The sequence below is a fragment of the Mauremys mutica genome, chromosome 22, assembly GCF_020497125.1.
Source record: "Mauremys mutica isolate MM-2020 ecotype Southern chromosome 22, ASM2049712v1, whole genome shotgun sequence".
In the NCBI taxonomy this organism is placed as follows: domain Eukaryota; kingdom Metazoa; phylum Chordata; order Testudines; family Geoemydidae; genus Mauremys; species Mauremys mutica.
Window position 1 is genome coordinate 10,870,074 of NC_059093.1, and position 16,672 is coordinate 10,886,745.

The following is a 16,672-nucleotide window of genomic DNA, read 5'->3' on the forward strand; positions in this document are numbered from 1 at the left end:
CCATGGGGCTTGGTGCGTCAGCATCTTCACCTGGAGCGACCAACCTGCCGTAGGCTGAGGCGGATGCGTGCTGTGTCCTCCAGCCCTGAAGCACCCCTCCCACCTGCCGCCATCCGAGGGCAGGGGCATTCCTATGCACCGTTCCCCAGCATGCTGACGGCATGTGAGGAGCTGCCCTGGGAGTGCACTGAGAGCTGGCTGCTCGGCACAGGAGTGTATCCAGTCCGCCCCCTTCCAGGAAAGTCTCTCTCTCCCCCTCTCTCTTTCATTCCATTCTTTCCACCCGGCTGGTTTTAATTAAGCGGCAGCATCGGGAAGCCAGCTGGGCTGTGTGGGACGAAAGGAGCCGAGGAAGCAAAACCAAGGGCAGGCCTTGCTGCTCTCCGGGAACAGCGGAGAGCCTGGGCTGCTGCTTTGGGGGGCAGGAGCCTTGCTTGGTGTCCTCTCTGCAGCAAGGGGAACCAGTCCTCCCACTGCGTCTTGCCCTGGCCCCCTGGGTATTGAGTTCCGGGGGATGCCCCTGGGAGGGGGAGATGAGACTGAATTGGGTGAGTGGGGCGGGACTGAGCTAGGGGGTGCTGGATCCAGAGTCCCCCAGGGTACAAGGCCACCGTCCAAGCAGTTGAGAGAGCCCGAGGTTCTCAGACACCAGGCCCCTGCTGCTCCCGTTGGGGCGTTTGCTGGGGTATCTGGGGGCTGCGGGAGCTCCCACCTCTAGAAAGCGGGTGGGCAGGGGAGAAACCGAGTCAGCGAGGAGACTGGCCTGACTTGGTGGAGCGACTTAAAGGGAGAGTGGGCAGTGAGCTGTCCATGTGGGTGGCTCCATAGGCCTGCTTCCCATGGGGACCTCTGGCCCTGTGCAGCTCCGTTTGCCCATTGCTGGCTTCCTAGGGGCTTGTGCTGCATCCCTTCGCCACCCTATAGTCCCCTGCAGCCTCCTGTGGTTGCTGGGGCCCGTGGAGGGCTAGGATCACACAAGGCAGATCAGACCAGGGAGGCAGCTCGCGGATGTAGCAGCAGCTGGCCATCCTCGTGGGGAGAGGGGACAAGGGGCAGAAAGGGTCATCCCTGGCTATGACCTGGTCTCCGGTGACTGTAGCAGGTGTGCAAAGCCCTGGGGTGAGACGCTATTGCATCTCCTTAGATGCCCTACCAATCCCTTCCAGCCGCTGCCAATCGGCCCCTTGCAGCAGTAGGGAGCTGGAGGTGCGGTGTCTATTTCTTGCATGTGGTGCATGGAGCTGCATGACAGTGGTAAGGGAGGAGGGGATCATTGTGGATGGAGAATTGATACAGCACAATCCATGCCCTGAAGCATCGGAGGGGGAGGGAGAGGGGGCAGGGATCCTGTTACCAGGTGGCCTTTGATCCCAGCTCTGTGTGGACCCAATGTATACACAGGGGGCGGGGGGCAGATGCACAGCTGCCCCTGAATGATCTCCCAGTGAGATGGGGAGAGTAACAGGACCTGGGAGAGCAGTCACTTGGCCAGGAGGCAGGGAGGCACCCCACAGCTGTATGGTTGGCTTGAGCATGGGACTTGGCAGACCATAAAGGGGCTACTGCCAAGGAGGTATTGGCGGGGGGTGGGAGGAGGGAATGTTTTTCCTCCTGCAGGTAGGTACATCAGTTCCCTGCTGTGCTCTCCAGGAAGCGGAGGGATAAGGTGTGAGCGTGCCCCCTAGGAGCAAGGGAGAGGCTCAAATACCCCATCCGTGTCTCCGCTTCCAGCCAGCGCCATTGCTCCAAAGTGGGAGTTGGCCAGGAGCCCTGATTCCCAGCAAGCAGCGTGGTTGGGGAGCTGGCAGTCCCTGGAGGGTGTCCAGCAGGGAAACTAGCTGGCGGCTTGCTGTGTGGTTCTCTTTTCTGGGCAGGAAGAAAACGATTCTATCATGAGTGGCTGGGGTTTTCGTCCTCTCGCTCTGGCCTGCGAGTGTGTCCTTGCCTGTCCTATTCCACCTCCCTGCCAACCCTGCGCACCAGCCGCAGGTTGTACCTGGCTTGCATTTTGCTCTGCTGCGAGTCAGTTTTCAACATCAGATCTCCTTGACGCATGCCTCAAGGCTGCCCCGGAGCCATCACCTCGAGGGAGGGGGATGTTGGCTGTGTGCTCTATCCAGTCCTTGGTCAACAGGGGGGCAGGTTAGTGCCAGTGGGGCTGGTGGTTTCTGTGGTGGGAGCACTTGCCCACTGAAAGCTGAGTCGTGAGGCCCCCCCCGGCACGCGGGCTGCCCCACGACTGCAGGGGGTAGCTTTGAGTCATTGCACAGATGGAATAGACTCTGAACTAGAGGTGAAGGGCTCCTGTCCCGTGGCCCGTCCCCTGGGGGCATGTTGGAGCTTCCTCTTGGGGGAGGGCTGGGCTGCCTTTGAGAGGGAGCAATTCTGTGGCAGCAGTGGCTGGTGAAAGGGCTCCAGGACACATCTTGGCTTGAACGCGGAGCTGGAGCCAACCCCGACGTGTGTCCGTGCAGGGCCCCTCTGCTGGCAGCAGAGTGGGTGCTGTTAATCCTAGGCACACTTCTTCATTGCAGAAGGTTGTCTTCCCTTCTGAGGCGTGGGGAAAGCCCTGTGTCCCAGATGAGCTCCGAATCCACAGGGCCCTGACCACCTGATCTCGCTCATGGTCTGTTGGCCTACCTGTGTCCCCGGGGCAGAGATCTCAGATTCGCAGTGTGCATCGCCCCCACCACCTTTAGCAGGGGGCTGATCGTCAGCGGGGATATCCTGGCAGACTGGATGGGCAAGCACGAATTTTCTAGAGCAGCTTCTAATTCCAGGGGCCTCAGTTCTTGGGTGCCCAGCCTGCGACCCCTGTGGGAGGTGAGCGTCGGCAGCTGTCTTGGAAGTCAGCAGGCCTTGCGGTGCCTGGAAAATTGGGCCCGTGGTGTATTGTGTTGGGCCCCCAAAAATAGAGCAATCAGTGGCCCCTTTTGAAAAAGCCCGGCCTCAGTGTCCAGTGGCGGAGAGAGAGCCTGGGCTTGGGGCAGGGTGGACTCTCCGCAGCCTCTGTAAGTGCCGTTTGAGAGGCTGGGTGTCGAGTGGTGGGTTGGTGTGAGGCTGATGCTGCACTGCGGCTTCAGGGCCCCTTTTCTCAGCCAAGAGCTGAGTCCCTCTGACTCTGTCCGTGTCTCTTCCAGGCCGCGCCAGCCTTCATGACAAGGCATCCCTGCGCATCGAGCAGATTCGCTCCGAGGACCAGGGCTGGTACGAGTGCAAAGTGCTTATGCTGGATCAGCAGTACGACACCTTCCACAACGGCAGCTGGGTGCACCTCACGGTCAATGGTGAGTAGGAGGTGGGGGGGCTCCCCGCTGCATGCGTCTCTCTGGGCCAACCTGCTCCTGGCATGTGACTGACCAGAACCCCAGGAAACCAAGTCTCAGAGCTCAGCTGCTCTCTTGTCTAGTCTGCACTGTCCACTAATGAAGCTCTTTCCCTTCACCCAAGCATCTCCCTTCTCCTTTGTATCTCTTTTGAAACTGCCTGCTAGGGCCTTCCATCATCTCCGGGTTCCCCTGTCCTGTGTTACAGGGCGAGCAGCCATCTGTCAGGAACGGGCCTCGGGGCCCCATCTGCTGCCACTTCTCAGACCGTGCTCGCAGCAACCAATGCGGTAGTGCCAGGGATATCCTAGATTGAGACTTTAGGATGGAGAGAGGAGTGGATCAGAGGGAGGAGGGGAGATGGTGGGAGAGAAGGGATGGAGGAGTAATACCAGGAGGGTCTCCAAGCCCTTCACTGGTGGTTTGAAGCCTCAAAAGACACCTGTGGAACAGGTGAAGGCTATAAAGTGAAAGGATCCGTATATGCCGCAATGAAATGCAGCCACCTCTGGAGTGGAACATGGCAGCTGTTTAACAGTAATACTTATACAACTATTTGGGAAATTAGGCAGTTTTTATACCCCCCCCCCAATCAAAACTGCAGTGGGAGTTGGGATGTAACATGCCTACCGCTTCCCAAATTTAGCACAGGTCTTTAATGACCACAGCTGGTCAGGACCTGACTTCTACGTGGCCAGCAGTGCTGGCATCAATACAAGGGAAGAGCCCCACTGAGTCAGCAGTACCACTTCCCATGTGTCCTTCCATGTAGCTATTCCTCGGAGGGCTCCCAGCCAAGTTCTGGCCCAGCCCATCTCTGATCAGCTCGATACAGGTTACCACCAGCCTGTTTTGCTGCTCCTCCTCTAGTTGCTGTTTCTCCAAGTTTTCTTAGCAGCACTTTTCAGAGTGTCCCGTGGATCTCTCTGGGAGGAGAAGGGCCCAGAGCTGCCCTCCTTCTTGTCATGAGAGGCGATGGGGGGAAGAGATGGGTATGTAGTGCTGTCCATTTCTTGTGCTTATCTAGCCCCCACCACTGTGATATTGGAGAACCAGCCTTCAATATCTTCACAACCCCCCCGTGAGGTAAGGAAGCGCAACGCTCTCCACTTGACAGCTGGGGAATGGAGGCCCAGAGAGATGAAGCGACTTGACCAGGGTTACGTAGGATGTGTGTGGCTTGCTGCAGGAGTTGAACCCAGGCCTCCAGCAACCCAGGCTTGTTCTCCATTCACTGGACCACCTGTCGTGGGTCATTGTGAGGTAGAAGGCAGGTGAGCTGCATTGGGACAGAGGTAGGCAGCTGCTCAGACTAGAGTAAATCCAGGGACATTCTAGCTAGTGAGCAGTCAGGGACCAATCAACCAAGTCCGGGAGTAACCCAGGTGGGGGCAGGTCTAGCGTTCCAAGCAGGACCCCAGGGCAGCCTGGCGTGCGTTAGCACAAGGAATGTGGGTCAGGGCTTGCTGTGCATTTGGTACACCTGAAAGGTGCAGGGCAGACTGGGATTGCAGGAGGGTCTGTGGGCGTGGGTGGGACGGGCGAGTGGGAGTGTAGCGTCTATATGGTCTGTGTTAGCCAGAGGAAAACCAATGAAGGTAAGAAACACTAGTACATGGCAGCTCCCCTCTCTGCCTTTGTCACCTTTCTTTATAGCTTCTCCTTGGCTGAAATGTCTCTCGGGTGGGTTTGCTTTGTCCCCACAGAGCAGCTGGGGGAACGGCGGACTGGCTGGCTGCATTCTGCTAGCGAGTTTTTTTTGGTCACTGCTTTTGAACGAGCTGATCAGATGAGCAGGTGGCAATGTCTCGGTGAGACGAGACTGAATCCCACCCTGGATGGGGGCAGTCTGGATGCCTGGCTCCTGATGCTGCAAGCTCTCCACCGGCAGTACTCCTGTTGGGTTCTGTGGGAATATTGCTCATGGAATGTTGCAAGATTGAGCCACAGGAGTCAGACCAGGTGAAGGAGAGAGGAACTGCCTGCTGGGAGATTGTACTTGGACCTTGCCAACATGCAAGTGGCCCCACTTGTACTAAAATCAGTTTTTAAATCAGTTGAGTTGCACCTGTGCCAACGTGTGTGGGTGCATGTAAAGCTGTTCACACTGGTTGATATTGACATAGCTTACTTTGATCCGTTGCAAAGAGAGTTAAGTGTGTCCACACAGGAGTTGCACCCATGTAACTGAATTAAACTTAAAAATTGATTTTTTTTTGTGTTTAACTGAACCCATTTTTGTAGAGCAGCTCTGAACCTGAGAATTGACTACACTTTAATTACGAGTTTGAAAAGCATTCTTTGGGCTGCGTATGGGTGCTTGGTTTGTTTGCAGAGATCAGCATTGGCAGCCTGCAAGTTTGAGCGCACGATACATATTGCATAGGTCCTCCCTTGGGCTCCAAGCTTTCAACTGGAATAATAAGCCAGCCGTTGAGACTGAGAATCTGACTGAAAAGAAAAGAATTCGATAAGGAATGCGCTTCCATTCATTATTGTGTTTAATCAGAGCCAGAAGGGTGCCTGGGGAAAGAGGTAAAGAGAAGTGGGAGGATGACGGTTACAAATTTTGATCCTCCTATTTATGCCGGATAGCACTTACTCTGTGAGTAGTCTCATTGGCTTTCATGGAACTTTTGAAGGAGTAAAATCCAGCATGTGTCAGAGGATCAGAATCTAGCCCCCCCCCTTTTTTTTTGCCTTGGCTTGTTATGTATTCATTCTTCTAGTTCCTATTTAAAAATCTGTCTCCGCGTCTCTCTCTTTCTGTTTGTGGTCTCTGAACTCGTGGGTAATGCTGTGAGCAGGATTTTTGAGAACAAAATGTGCCTTCTGACGATGTGAGTGGAGATGGCTCCACCAGACTGTATTCTAGCCTGATGCACCAGCACAGACTGCTGCTGTGCGTCTTTGCGTGTGGATTTCAGGTTGGGTTAAGTAACACACATAAATGAAACCATCTCGAGTTGGCAGCTTTTGCCCAGAGGTGGCTGCAGGTCAGGACTAGCCGAGCAGTGTGTGGGGGAGCCCCATCCTGGAATAGCGGGGACAGGTTCAAGGTATATTCCAAGTCCTGTGTGGGAGGCCTTGGACTGGAATAGCAGAGAGTTCTATGGGTCAGGATTTACAAGAACGAGCCGATCTGGCAATGAGAGAGATAATAACTAGGGATGCTGCTGACCAGGATAGCTGTGTACCAGCAGGCGCAAATGACAAGTTTACACATCACCTGCCTATTCAGTGACACTCTGCCCTTCTGTAGCACTTCCCCTCCCAGAATTGCAAATGCTTTATCCGTGTTAACTAGTTAAGCTTTGCAATCCCTTTGTGAGTTGGCCAGCGGCTGTGTGCGGATTGCTTTTCCTACCTCTGGAGTGGAGCAGGGCAGCTGTTTAACAGTGCACGGCGGCACCGTGCAACAATACGAAGGGCAGGAAATAGACGCCTGAGATCAGTTGAAACTGCAGGTTGCCAAGATGCTATTAGCTAGCAAGGGGCTGGTGTTAACCCCTCCCCTTACACACAACGTCCCCAAGGATCTTAAAGGGACACACGTGGTGGGGATTTCAGTTTTACATCTCGTCTAGAAGCTGGCACCTCCAGCAGCAATGGGTAGGGGGAAAAATGCCTGTCTGCGTCTTGCGAAGTTCTTGGCTTGGGTTAAAAGTCCCAGGTGTGAACGCCTATGGCAAGTACCCTAGTGACCTCTTCCCATTCAATATCTGGGTGTGCGCTTCCTCGAATGAGAAGAAACGGGCTCTTTTCCAGCCGAAGAGACCCTGAGCAAGGCCCAGTGGAACCTCTCTCTTTACACAGTGCTATTCAGGAAGAATCAATAGCTTCTAGCCAGGGACTGCTGCAGCTCGGACTTGAGGTGCATTGGCCGAGCTTCGTGGGGGGAGCCCAGGGCTGGAATAGCCAGCCTGTCATCGTTCGTTTTTTTTTTTTCTCCAATGGAGTTAAACTTTTCTAGACAAAGAACCAAGAGAAGGAGAGCAGATCTATCCAGCAATTTGCTGCACTGATAAGTGCACTATAACGTCTTTCGTAGATTTTTCTCTTTAATTTCCCACAACGCAGTCAACTTGTGGCAGGGCATATTGTGAAGGCCAGAACTATGACGGGGTTCAAAAAATTCGATAAGTTCGTGGAAAATAGGTTCATCAATGGCTAATAGCCAAGGTATCAGGGATGCAACCTCATGCCCTGGGTGTCCCTAGCTCAGGGGTCGGCAGCCTTTCAGAAGTGGTGTGTCGAGTCTTCATTTATTCACTCTGAGCTAAGGTTTCGCGTGCCAGGAATACATTTTAACATTTTTAGAAGGTCTCTTTCTATAAGTCTATAATATATAACTAAACTGTTGTATGTAAAGTAAATAAGGTTTTTAAAATGTTTAAGAAGCTTCATTTAAAATTAAACTAAAATGCGGACCCCCCCGGATTGGTGGCCAGGACCCAGGCAGTGTGAGTGGCACTGAAAATCAGCTCGCGTGCTGCCTTCGGCACACGTACCATAGGTTGCCTACCCCTGCCCTAGCCGCTGACTGCCAGACACTGGGAGTGGACGACAAGGAGTGGATCACTTGATTGCCTATTTTGATTCCCTCTGAAGCACCTGCCCCTAGGCTAGGTGGACCATTGGTCTGACCCAGTGTGGCTGTTCTGATGTGATTTCTGATGGACCCTGTGCCTCAATTATGTGTTCTTGACTTAAAGAAAAAATCCTGACTTATTTTGGGTGAGATCGTTACTTACAAAAGGGACAAACTTGTATTAATTACATGGTTTAATTATGTGAAGCTTTTAAAATAAATTACATTTTGAAATATTCTTGGGAAAAGAATCATCGTTTTTAGTAAATGAATTGGAAACTTAAATCTTGATTTGAAACTCAGATTTTCTGAAATTGCCTTTCTTTTTTTATTAGTGCTAAATAATATAGTAACTAGTAATTTGTCACATTAGGATATGTTATTTTTAGTTTAGAATAAGTAATACTGGGATCATTTCTGTCTGTGTAAAAGCAGGACATCATGACATATTGATGAGAGCAAAGGTCTGGGAGTCAGGGCTGCTGGATTCTATTCTTGTCTCTGCAACTGACTTGCTGCGTAACATTGAGCAAATGGCTTAACCTTGCAGAGCCTCAGCCTCCCCAGCTATAAAATGGGGCTAATAATATTTCCTTACCTCCCAAGGCGAGGCTGAATTTCTTGATAGGTTCGAAAGAGCTTTCAGATCTTTGAGTGGATGGTTCTGGGAAAAGGCAAAGCAGTAGTTTCAATAAACTAAAAGACACACAGGAAAGTCAGTGGCCTCTTTAAATAGCTTTTGCCACCCAAATTAGGCATAAGGAGAAGGCATGAGGAGAGCTGTATGAGAAAGTGCAACTTGCCCTAGTTTGTTAATAAGCCCTTTGCACTTGTATAACATCTTTCATCCAAATGCCTTAAAATAGTTTGCTCAGACAGAGTCAGATTGTGCTCCCACAGGCACCCGTGCAACCCTTTGGACATGAAGTCCATGGGGCTGCATGGGTATAGCGAAAGGTTGCATTTGGCTGTAATAAATTAAGCTTCTCAAGATCCCTAGGAAAAAGGTACCATTCTTCTTCCCATTTTACAGATGAGGAAACTGAGGCAGGAGAAGTTCAAGTTAGCATTTCCCAACATGGTCTCTGATTTTCTGATGGCTCAAGTTTTGGGTGCACAACTTGAGATGACTAGGGCTTGCATTTAATTTTCAGAACCCGTGTGAGACCGCTCCAGCTGAAGTCAATGAGAACTGCTGGTACCTCGAACTGAGCACCTAAAATCGGAGGCCACCAAAGTCAGATATCACTCTTAGAAAATTCTGGGTAATGTGATTTTTCCAGGATCACTCAAGTGAGTCAATGGCAGAATCAGGAATAGATCCCCTGGGCCTGGACTCCCTTTGCTGCACCTTAACCGCTACATCATTTGTCTCCATTCATTTGAAAGCAAATATTTTGACCAAATTGCCTTTGTTCTCTTCTGTTCCCAGTGTATTAGATCTTGGGAGTTGCTGGTAGGAAGTGGCAACCTGCTTACAGGGACATTGGCAGCTTTGTGGAGACCCCAGTCTAAATTTTGTGTGGTTTTTAAAAAGTAATAAAACACAAGTTTTCATGACTATCAGTGAGAAGAGAATTTGTTTCATTGAACACTTCCCTGCATTGTTCACAGCTTAAACGCTGCAGCATTGTGGCTGGTGCACTGCAGCACTGTGGCTGGAGAACCAGGAAGTGAAACCAATCAGTCTAGTTTAATTGTCTGTCTGGAGTTAATGAAAGGCAAAAAGTAAACTAACTTGTGGGCTGGCTCACTTGCCCCGGGGGGGGGGTTAGGATTCCGTCTTGTCATATTCAGGAACTAAAGAAACGAGACATTAGTTTGGCTGAGTGCAGATCCAAGAGCATGGATGTAAGGTCCTTTTGCCCAACCCAGGATGTTCGGACTATGGTTGGGATTTTCCTACCCCCCTTAGGCCCCCAGTCTAATTGGCCTGTACCTCGGCAAAGAGTAATGCCTCCCTCCAGATCAGGGTTACGTGTCGTGTGTGTAAGTACCCACGACTGAGCCTAGAGAATGGTCTCTTCCCCCACCCCCCCTTCATCTGGAGGGCTGGGAGGTCCCTTTTGGATCTCCGCTAGTCCCTGGCACACTTCGTAGATGAGATCATTCTGTCCTGGGCTGATGCAAGGTCGCTCCCTCCAATCCATTCTCTAGTGCTTTGTCCAATCTGCTTCCCTCGAGGAGTCTGTTCCACAGCCCGATAGATCAGGAAGATCAGATGATACTTAACCCTACGTTTTCCTTTTCTTCGAGTTATTCCCCCCCCAACCCCAGTGTCTTGTGGAGCAGCTCTCCTCCTTCTGCACATCTGCCGTCTGACTGCTTGGGTTGGGTCAGGAAGCAGAGCAAGTTTTGAAGATGGGCAGGGATGTGTCCCGAGCCTCATTAGGGAGCAACCCAGGATCCTAGTGGGTTTGAGATTGACTCGGTTATTAACTTGAGCAAGTCAGACTGAGTCACGGGGAAGCAGATGATCCAAACAGGATGGAGCTTTAATCAAAATAGAGTCTCCTCCTTCCCCTGCCCCCAATACTTAATAATCAGGAGAGTCTTTGGAAGGGCCCATGGGGAGTGGAGGTTGAAAAGCATGTGTGTCAATGTGGGGAGAGTGGAGCCTGGTGCTCTTTCCCCTGTGTGTAGGGGGGCTGGCTGTGGTTGTAGCCTTTGGGGAGGGGAGGGGGTTTACCTCCTGCACCCCCCAGCTTTAGACTTTCTTCCCCCATGTGCTTCACTCGAGGGCAAAGTGGAGGAGTGGAACGCAGGTGATGTGTGTTGGGGTGGGAGTATGTCTTTGGATGCTGGTGTGCCTGTCTGGGGAGACCTGTGTGGGGCAGGGCAGGTGGTATGTGCTTCCCTGAAGGCTTGATGTGTGCTGGGACAGGCGGGGGATGTGCCTGAGTGGGGCCGGTACTTGGCCTGAGCTGCAAATAGTTCTTGGAAGCTGCTTAGACGGGAGAAGGTGCTGCGGTACCTTCCCACAGCATCTGCCACGGGACCAGCTCAGCCGCTGCTTCCTCTCCCTTGTGACAGGTGCCGATGGTGGCCCAGCATGGAGTGGAGGCCAGCTGGGAGGAATACCTGCCCCTTTCTCATGGCACGGGCTAATTCTTTCTATCCCCTGGTATGGCTAGTTCCTATGGCACCCTCCCAATTCAGGGGTGAAGTGTGGTGAGCCCTGGAAAGCTGCAGGTGAAGGTGACTCCTTCCTCTCCCTTGCTGTCTGTTTCCAAGAGATCCTGTGGCCGTTATTCCTGCAAGCTTTCCTCAAAGACAGCCTGTCTGAGTGCCTCATAGCCTTGTGTTGGCTGCATGCGCCCTGTCCCACGGAACTTGTTTCTCTGTATTTCATGCAGTGCTGAGCACGCAGGGGTTTAATAACAGAAATAATCAGCTTAATCCTCTAGGCCCAGCCATACAGTATAAGCAGAATTGCTTTTAGAGGGAGGGCTTTAGTGCTTCTGGAGTGCATTAGCTCACTTAGTTTTCTTAGGGAAAAATAATCATTTGGGGGGAAACCACATAGACTTGTTTTCAGCGTAGATTAAATTGCCTACATGTCTTCCTAGAAAGTGGGATTTAACTGCGCCGGATAATTAGGGGCGTGCTGTAATTCTGCCAGCCTCTTGAATCAGAAGGAGACTCTCTCTCTGCAGTGCAGTGTTTTCATGTGTTGTGACAATAACAAGTTAATGCATAATGGCCGGGGGGAGTAACTTGGAACTGGAAATGGGGAAGCACCCAGAGTGGGAGAAGGGAGCTGGGACTCTGGCACTAACCATAGCTGTGTGACCTGGAGCCGGTCGCGTTACCTCGCTGTGCCTCAGTTGTGTATTTCACAGGAGGGTTGCGAGGCTTCATCGGTTAGGCCAGCGCTTTCAAGAGTGGCCTCAGTTTCTGGGTGTCCAGTGTCCCTCCGCTGGGGTGATGCCCAGAAGGGCTGAACTCCCTCCCCGCCCCCAATCCAGCAGAAGTCAGCGGGAGGGAGCTGCAGGTGCTCAGCGCCTTCGAACACCAGCCTTAACTATAAACAGAGGCATCTGAAATTGGTGGGCATTTTTTTAAGTGGTTGGCCTCGCTGTTCGCTGTGTGCTGCTATCCTCTGATGGAGGGAGCTAGGGACCTGCTAAGGGTGGCTGTTTAATGAGGACAGGTGACTCATGCTCGGCTTTTGACGTTTATTCTGAACGTCCTTCCAGCTGGGGTAAATGACTAAAGACCGTGCATGCAACTGTATTGCTTACTGCTCTCTTTGGCTTCAGTCGAATGACTCGTTCCAAGTGTTCGGCACACGGCTGTTGGCCTCTGTCTGCACTGCCGGAAGGGCATGTGCATGCGGATCATCCCATGTGGCCCGGCGTGTAGCAAGTGGCCAGGATGGATTGATGGTGTTTTTCTGCTGAATGCAGCATTGCTTCTCTGTGTCTCCCCTGCAGCTCCCCCCACCTTCACGGAAACACCCCCCCAGTACGTAGAAGCGAAGGAGGGCAGCAGTGTCACCCTGACCTGCATGGCTTTTGGGAACCCCAAACCTGTTGTCACCTGGCTGAGAGAAGGGGACCTCTTAGGTGCCAGTGGGAAATACCAGGTAAGTGCATGGCCTGGTCAGCTGCTGTAAATGCTTAACTCTGACCCCTGTGGCGGGAGAGCCTGGCGTGTCACCGCTGCACTGAGTTGCAGAGTCTCAGCCTCGATGCAGAGGAAGCTCCTTCATATATCTGGCTAGTATCAAACAATCGCCCACGGCGCTGAGGAAGCAGCTGCCCCTGCTCTCGCGAGAGGTGCTCTTAAGGTCGGATTGGGCTCCAGGTGTACAGAGGACCACAGGAGGTGGCACAATCAGGGTTTCTTAAGGAGCGGTAGGGATGTTGCTGAAGCAGCTGGTGTTTCTGGAGCTTTTCTTGCTGCCTCAGCACTCCCCCTCCCTCCACAGTCTGTTTCTTGGCTGCCTTTTGAGATTCCGTTTCTCCTGTCTGTGAACTGCAGGTGGCATCAAAAAGCCTTGACTTTCCTCCCTCTGGCCTGTCACTGCCATTAACGCTGGGGAGCAGCGGTTGTGCCCAGAGCCTGCTAGGCCTGGTTGCCATACAGGCAACTGTTTTTCTGATCTTGTTTTTCCACCCCCTCCCCTATCTCTGTTCAATTGCATCTTCCTTCCGGCTACACTTAACTCATGCGAAGGTGCCAGGCCCCCAGAGAGCTCCTCGTGCCTCTTGGAGAAGAAGGTTTTCTCTGCTGATGAGACGCCTTCCTGAATGCAGCCTGTGGGAGCTGCTCGGGTTTCCTTCCCCCAGGATGGGATCACGGGAGGTTCTGAAAAGCGGCCTTGGAAGCCCTCAGTTGCTAGAAACTCCCAGCCTGATTCTTCACTTGCTTTCCCCTGGTGTGACTCAGGAGTAACTCCCTGGAATTGCAACCTGGTATGGGAGGGAGGAGAGCCAAGCCCTTCACTCTTACTTGAGCTGGAATGGAGGAGCTGGCTGGGACCAGGCAAATGCTTGATCCAGCTATCTATTTGTGCATCTCCACACGTCCATCTGTTCAGTTTGCTCAGTCTCCCCTTCCCCTCCTCCCCTTTTTGTCTTCCAGTTCTCTATAAAATGTGGGTTTGAAATCCAGAGTGTGTTGAAATGTAGAGTACCAGTCAATGAGTCCTCCGCTCGCCTCCCCCTGCTCATCCGCCCCATGCTGGGGGCAGTATTTCTGCCCCGCAGTCTTGACTATGTTGTTGCTTCATCTTGTCCCCTCTCTGTGCCTATCGGTGCTGCTCGGTGGCTTTTCCTTCCTGGGCTGGGAGTGGTTCTTACCTACATGTAGGGATGCAAGAGCCTTGCTGGCAGGAGCTCCGGGTCCCATCTGAACCTGTACCAAGGGAAGGGACGGGCCGTCCTGAACGGCAGCTGTGGATGCCACAGCCTTGGTCTGAAACCCAGGCACTGCTAAGCCTATTCCAGCCCTGGACGCTGTTGCTGTGTATGAGAGGCACAGGCCAAACCTATTGGGTTCAGAGGGAGCAGATCTGGCTCATAGTCTGTGGATTCCACATGAGTTTTCTTACTCTCATTGCCAGTGCTGGAAATCTTTCTGTTAGGGAGGGATGTGTGTGGGGGGTGTTGTGGGGAGGGGAGGGGAGTGCCGGCAGGCACACGTGGGGGGCATTCCCTTGGGGATTGCTGCACTGGGGTTCCCGTGATTGAACAGGGTCAACTAGGAAGATTTGTTCCCTCCTGTGTCAGTCCCAGCCCCTAAGAGATTCTCCGGGTGTCCTCGGAAGCCTCTGATCCTCAGCCCAGCCAGGGATTCCATACAGCTGTAATTGGCAAATCGAGCATTGGAATCAGCGCAGGCACTAATGAGAGTCATTAGGAATAATTTGTTACTAATTGAAATAGAAGGATGAGGCAGAGAGTGTCGGGGAGGGGGGCAGATGGGAGTGGGGTGAGGCTCTCGCTGTGGCGGAAGTGGGTGCGTTACCTCTGGGTTGCTTCCCTCCCATCCTTCTGCATGGCGGAAGCTGTATCCTTCCTCTGCCGCTTGCATAGTGCCTGGAGTGAGGAGCTGTGCCCTTCTCTCACCTCTCCAGCCCTTGATGCCATCAGAGGCAGGAGCCCAGCCATGCTAAGCAGAGGATGGGGAAATTGAGCAGGTTTGATAATGGCTCTGTACAACACTGTCGATTGCACCACAGCCCCTGTGGGACAGGTTTCTGCTAATGTGCCTGCCTAGAGGAAGAAGGGAGGGGGGAAATGGAAATGGAGATGGTAGGGGATGACCATTACACATCTCCTCCCCTGCTGAGCGCTGGCAGTTCCTCGCTAGGCAATCTCTCACCTGCCAGCGGTAATGGACATGAATCGCTGGAGGGCTTGAGCAGCCCCCACTGCTGACATGGAGGGGAGGAGGAGGAGGAGGAAAGGCAGGAAAGGAAGCTGCTGCGCAAACCGGGGAGCATGCAGTTGGTGGTAGTGGGCGCCAAGCAGCAGCCGCAGATGATGATGTCTTGGTTCTGTGTCTCAGCCCTGCCAGGGAAGGAGTCTGACCGGCTTACAGCAACTCGAGTCCCTGTGTAACAGTAAGGCATGGACTTGTTGGGCCAGATTCTCTGCAATGGAGTCAGTGGAGTTACACCTGCAGAGAAGCTTGCCCCCTTAAGGATTAGTGAAAGGTACCATGCCGGCAGCCCTGGAGGCGGAAGTGCTGTTAATCCACGGGACCAGCACAGCACAGGCAGGGCTGTCCAGGCTCCTCCTCAGCACCACCCTGCCAATGCACCCAAACCTGGCCTGAAGGAGATCACCTCTGGGAAGGCGAGACCAGCCTTCCTGGGAGACAGCATGGCCCCATGGTTAGGGAAGGGGGCTGGAGTCAGGCTGGGTTCCCAGTTCGGTCTGCATCACTGTGTGACTTTGAGCAAATCACTGGACCTCAGTTTCCCTAGCAGTGACAAGGGGGTAACCCCCTTTGTGAAGTGCTTTCTGGGTATCCGGATGGAAAGGTCGACGTTGGCTTGGCAGATGGGAAGGACGTTGGCTTGGCAGATGGGAAGGACTCAGTACCATGGGGTCAGAAAACCTGCTCTGAACATGTGCAAGGCAATGGAGAGATCAGCTCTTCAAATGGCCTGGGGAGAGGGGAGCCTGCCACGCAGATATCTTTGGTCCCTCCCTATGCTCTATCAATGGACCTTAGCCCAGTCCTTATTCAGTCCTGGCCTCCCGCAATCTCTCATCACCCGTGCATGGCTGAAGGCAGGGAAATTCAAAAGAGAAAATTCTGAACAGCCAACAGTGAGTGTGTGCACGCCAGCCTGGGAACGGGTGACCGTGTGGATTCGTGCACCATTGTGAGGCTCTAGGATGGGGGTGTGAGGTGGATGAGCGTTTGCATGAGTGCTCATGTGTGCTGAAGTGTCTCCCTTGTTCTTGGTCCAGGTGAGCGATGGGAGTTTGACTGTCATGTCGGTCAGTCGGGAAGACAGAGGCGCGTACACTTGCCGGGCTTACAGCATCCAAGGGGAGGCTGTGCACACCACTCGCCTGCTCGTACAAGGTAAGTCCTCTCCTGGGAAGCTCCTTAGGGGATTCCAAGCCCTGTGCTTCAGGCACGCTTAGCCTTGCAATGAGAGCAGCTCCGGAAAGCTGGGCAGAGAATGGAGAGCCCTTAGAATTAGCACTCGAGAGCCTTGTCAGTTACTGACTGGCTACAGGGATGATGGGAGTTTAAACCAGCCAGTCACATGCTGCCAGGGAAAGCCCATCCATCAGCATTGCTCGTATATGCTGTGGGGAAAAATGATTGCGTTCAGCTGCCTGTTGCTGATACAGATAGAGATTCTGGTGGCAGCATACAACATTTTTTTTTCTAGAGGCTGAAGACAAATATAGCAGCCAGTAGGAAAGCAGGGTTTTGTTCTTGGCTTTGCATCAGTCTTTTAGGGGTATTCCATGTGATCCAACGTGCAGCGGCATGAGCTAGTGGTTAGAGCGGGGGATTGGGAGTCAGGACTTCTGGGTTTTATTCCAGGTTCTGTTACTAACAAGTGCGAGTCACTCTCTCAGCTTCGCTATCTATGAAACTGGGAGTTTTTACCTCACATCAGGGATGTGAAACTTAATGAGTTAATGTTCATAAAGTGCTTAGAGATCCTAAGCTTAAAGCTCCATGGAAATGCCAAATGTTTTGAGCTCTACTGGGGAAAAGTGCTATAAAAGAGCTTAGGCAGTATTATTTATTTATTTATCATCCTATGCAGTCC

The 16,672-nt window shown here is 52.7% G+C and overlaps 1 protein-coding gene across 4 annotated transcripts in view; it reads left to right on the forward strand.

Moving 5' to 3' along the window:
• IGSF9B (immunoglobulin superfamily member 9B) overlaps positions 1 to 16,672 on the forward strand; it is a 94,242-nt gene that overhangs the window by 26,462 nt on the left and 51,108 nt on the right. For all 4 annotated transcript variants that reach the window (XM_044996797.1, XM_044996800.1, XM_044996798.1 and 1 more), the window contains exons 3-5: positions 3,141 to 3,287; positions 12,354 to 12,505; positions 15,849 to 15,966. In XM_044996797.1, coding sequence (XP_044852732.1) covers positions 3,141 to 3,287; positions 12,354 to 12,505; positions 15,849 to 15,966 — 417 coding nt within the window. The remainder of the gene's footprint in view (positions 1 to 3,140; positions 3,288 to 12,353; positions 12,506 to 15,848; positions 15,967 to 16,672) is intronic.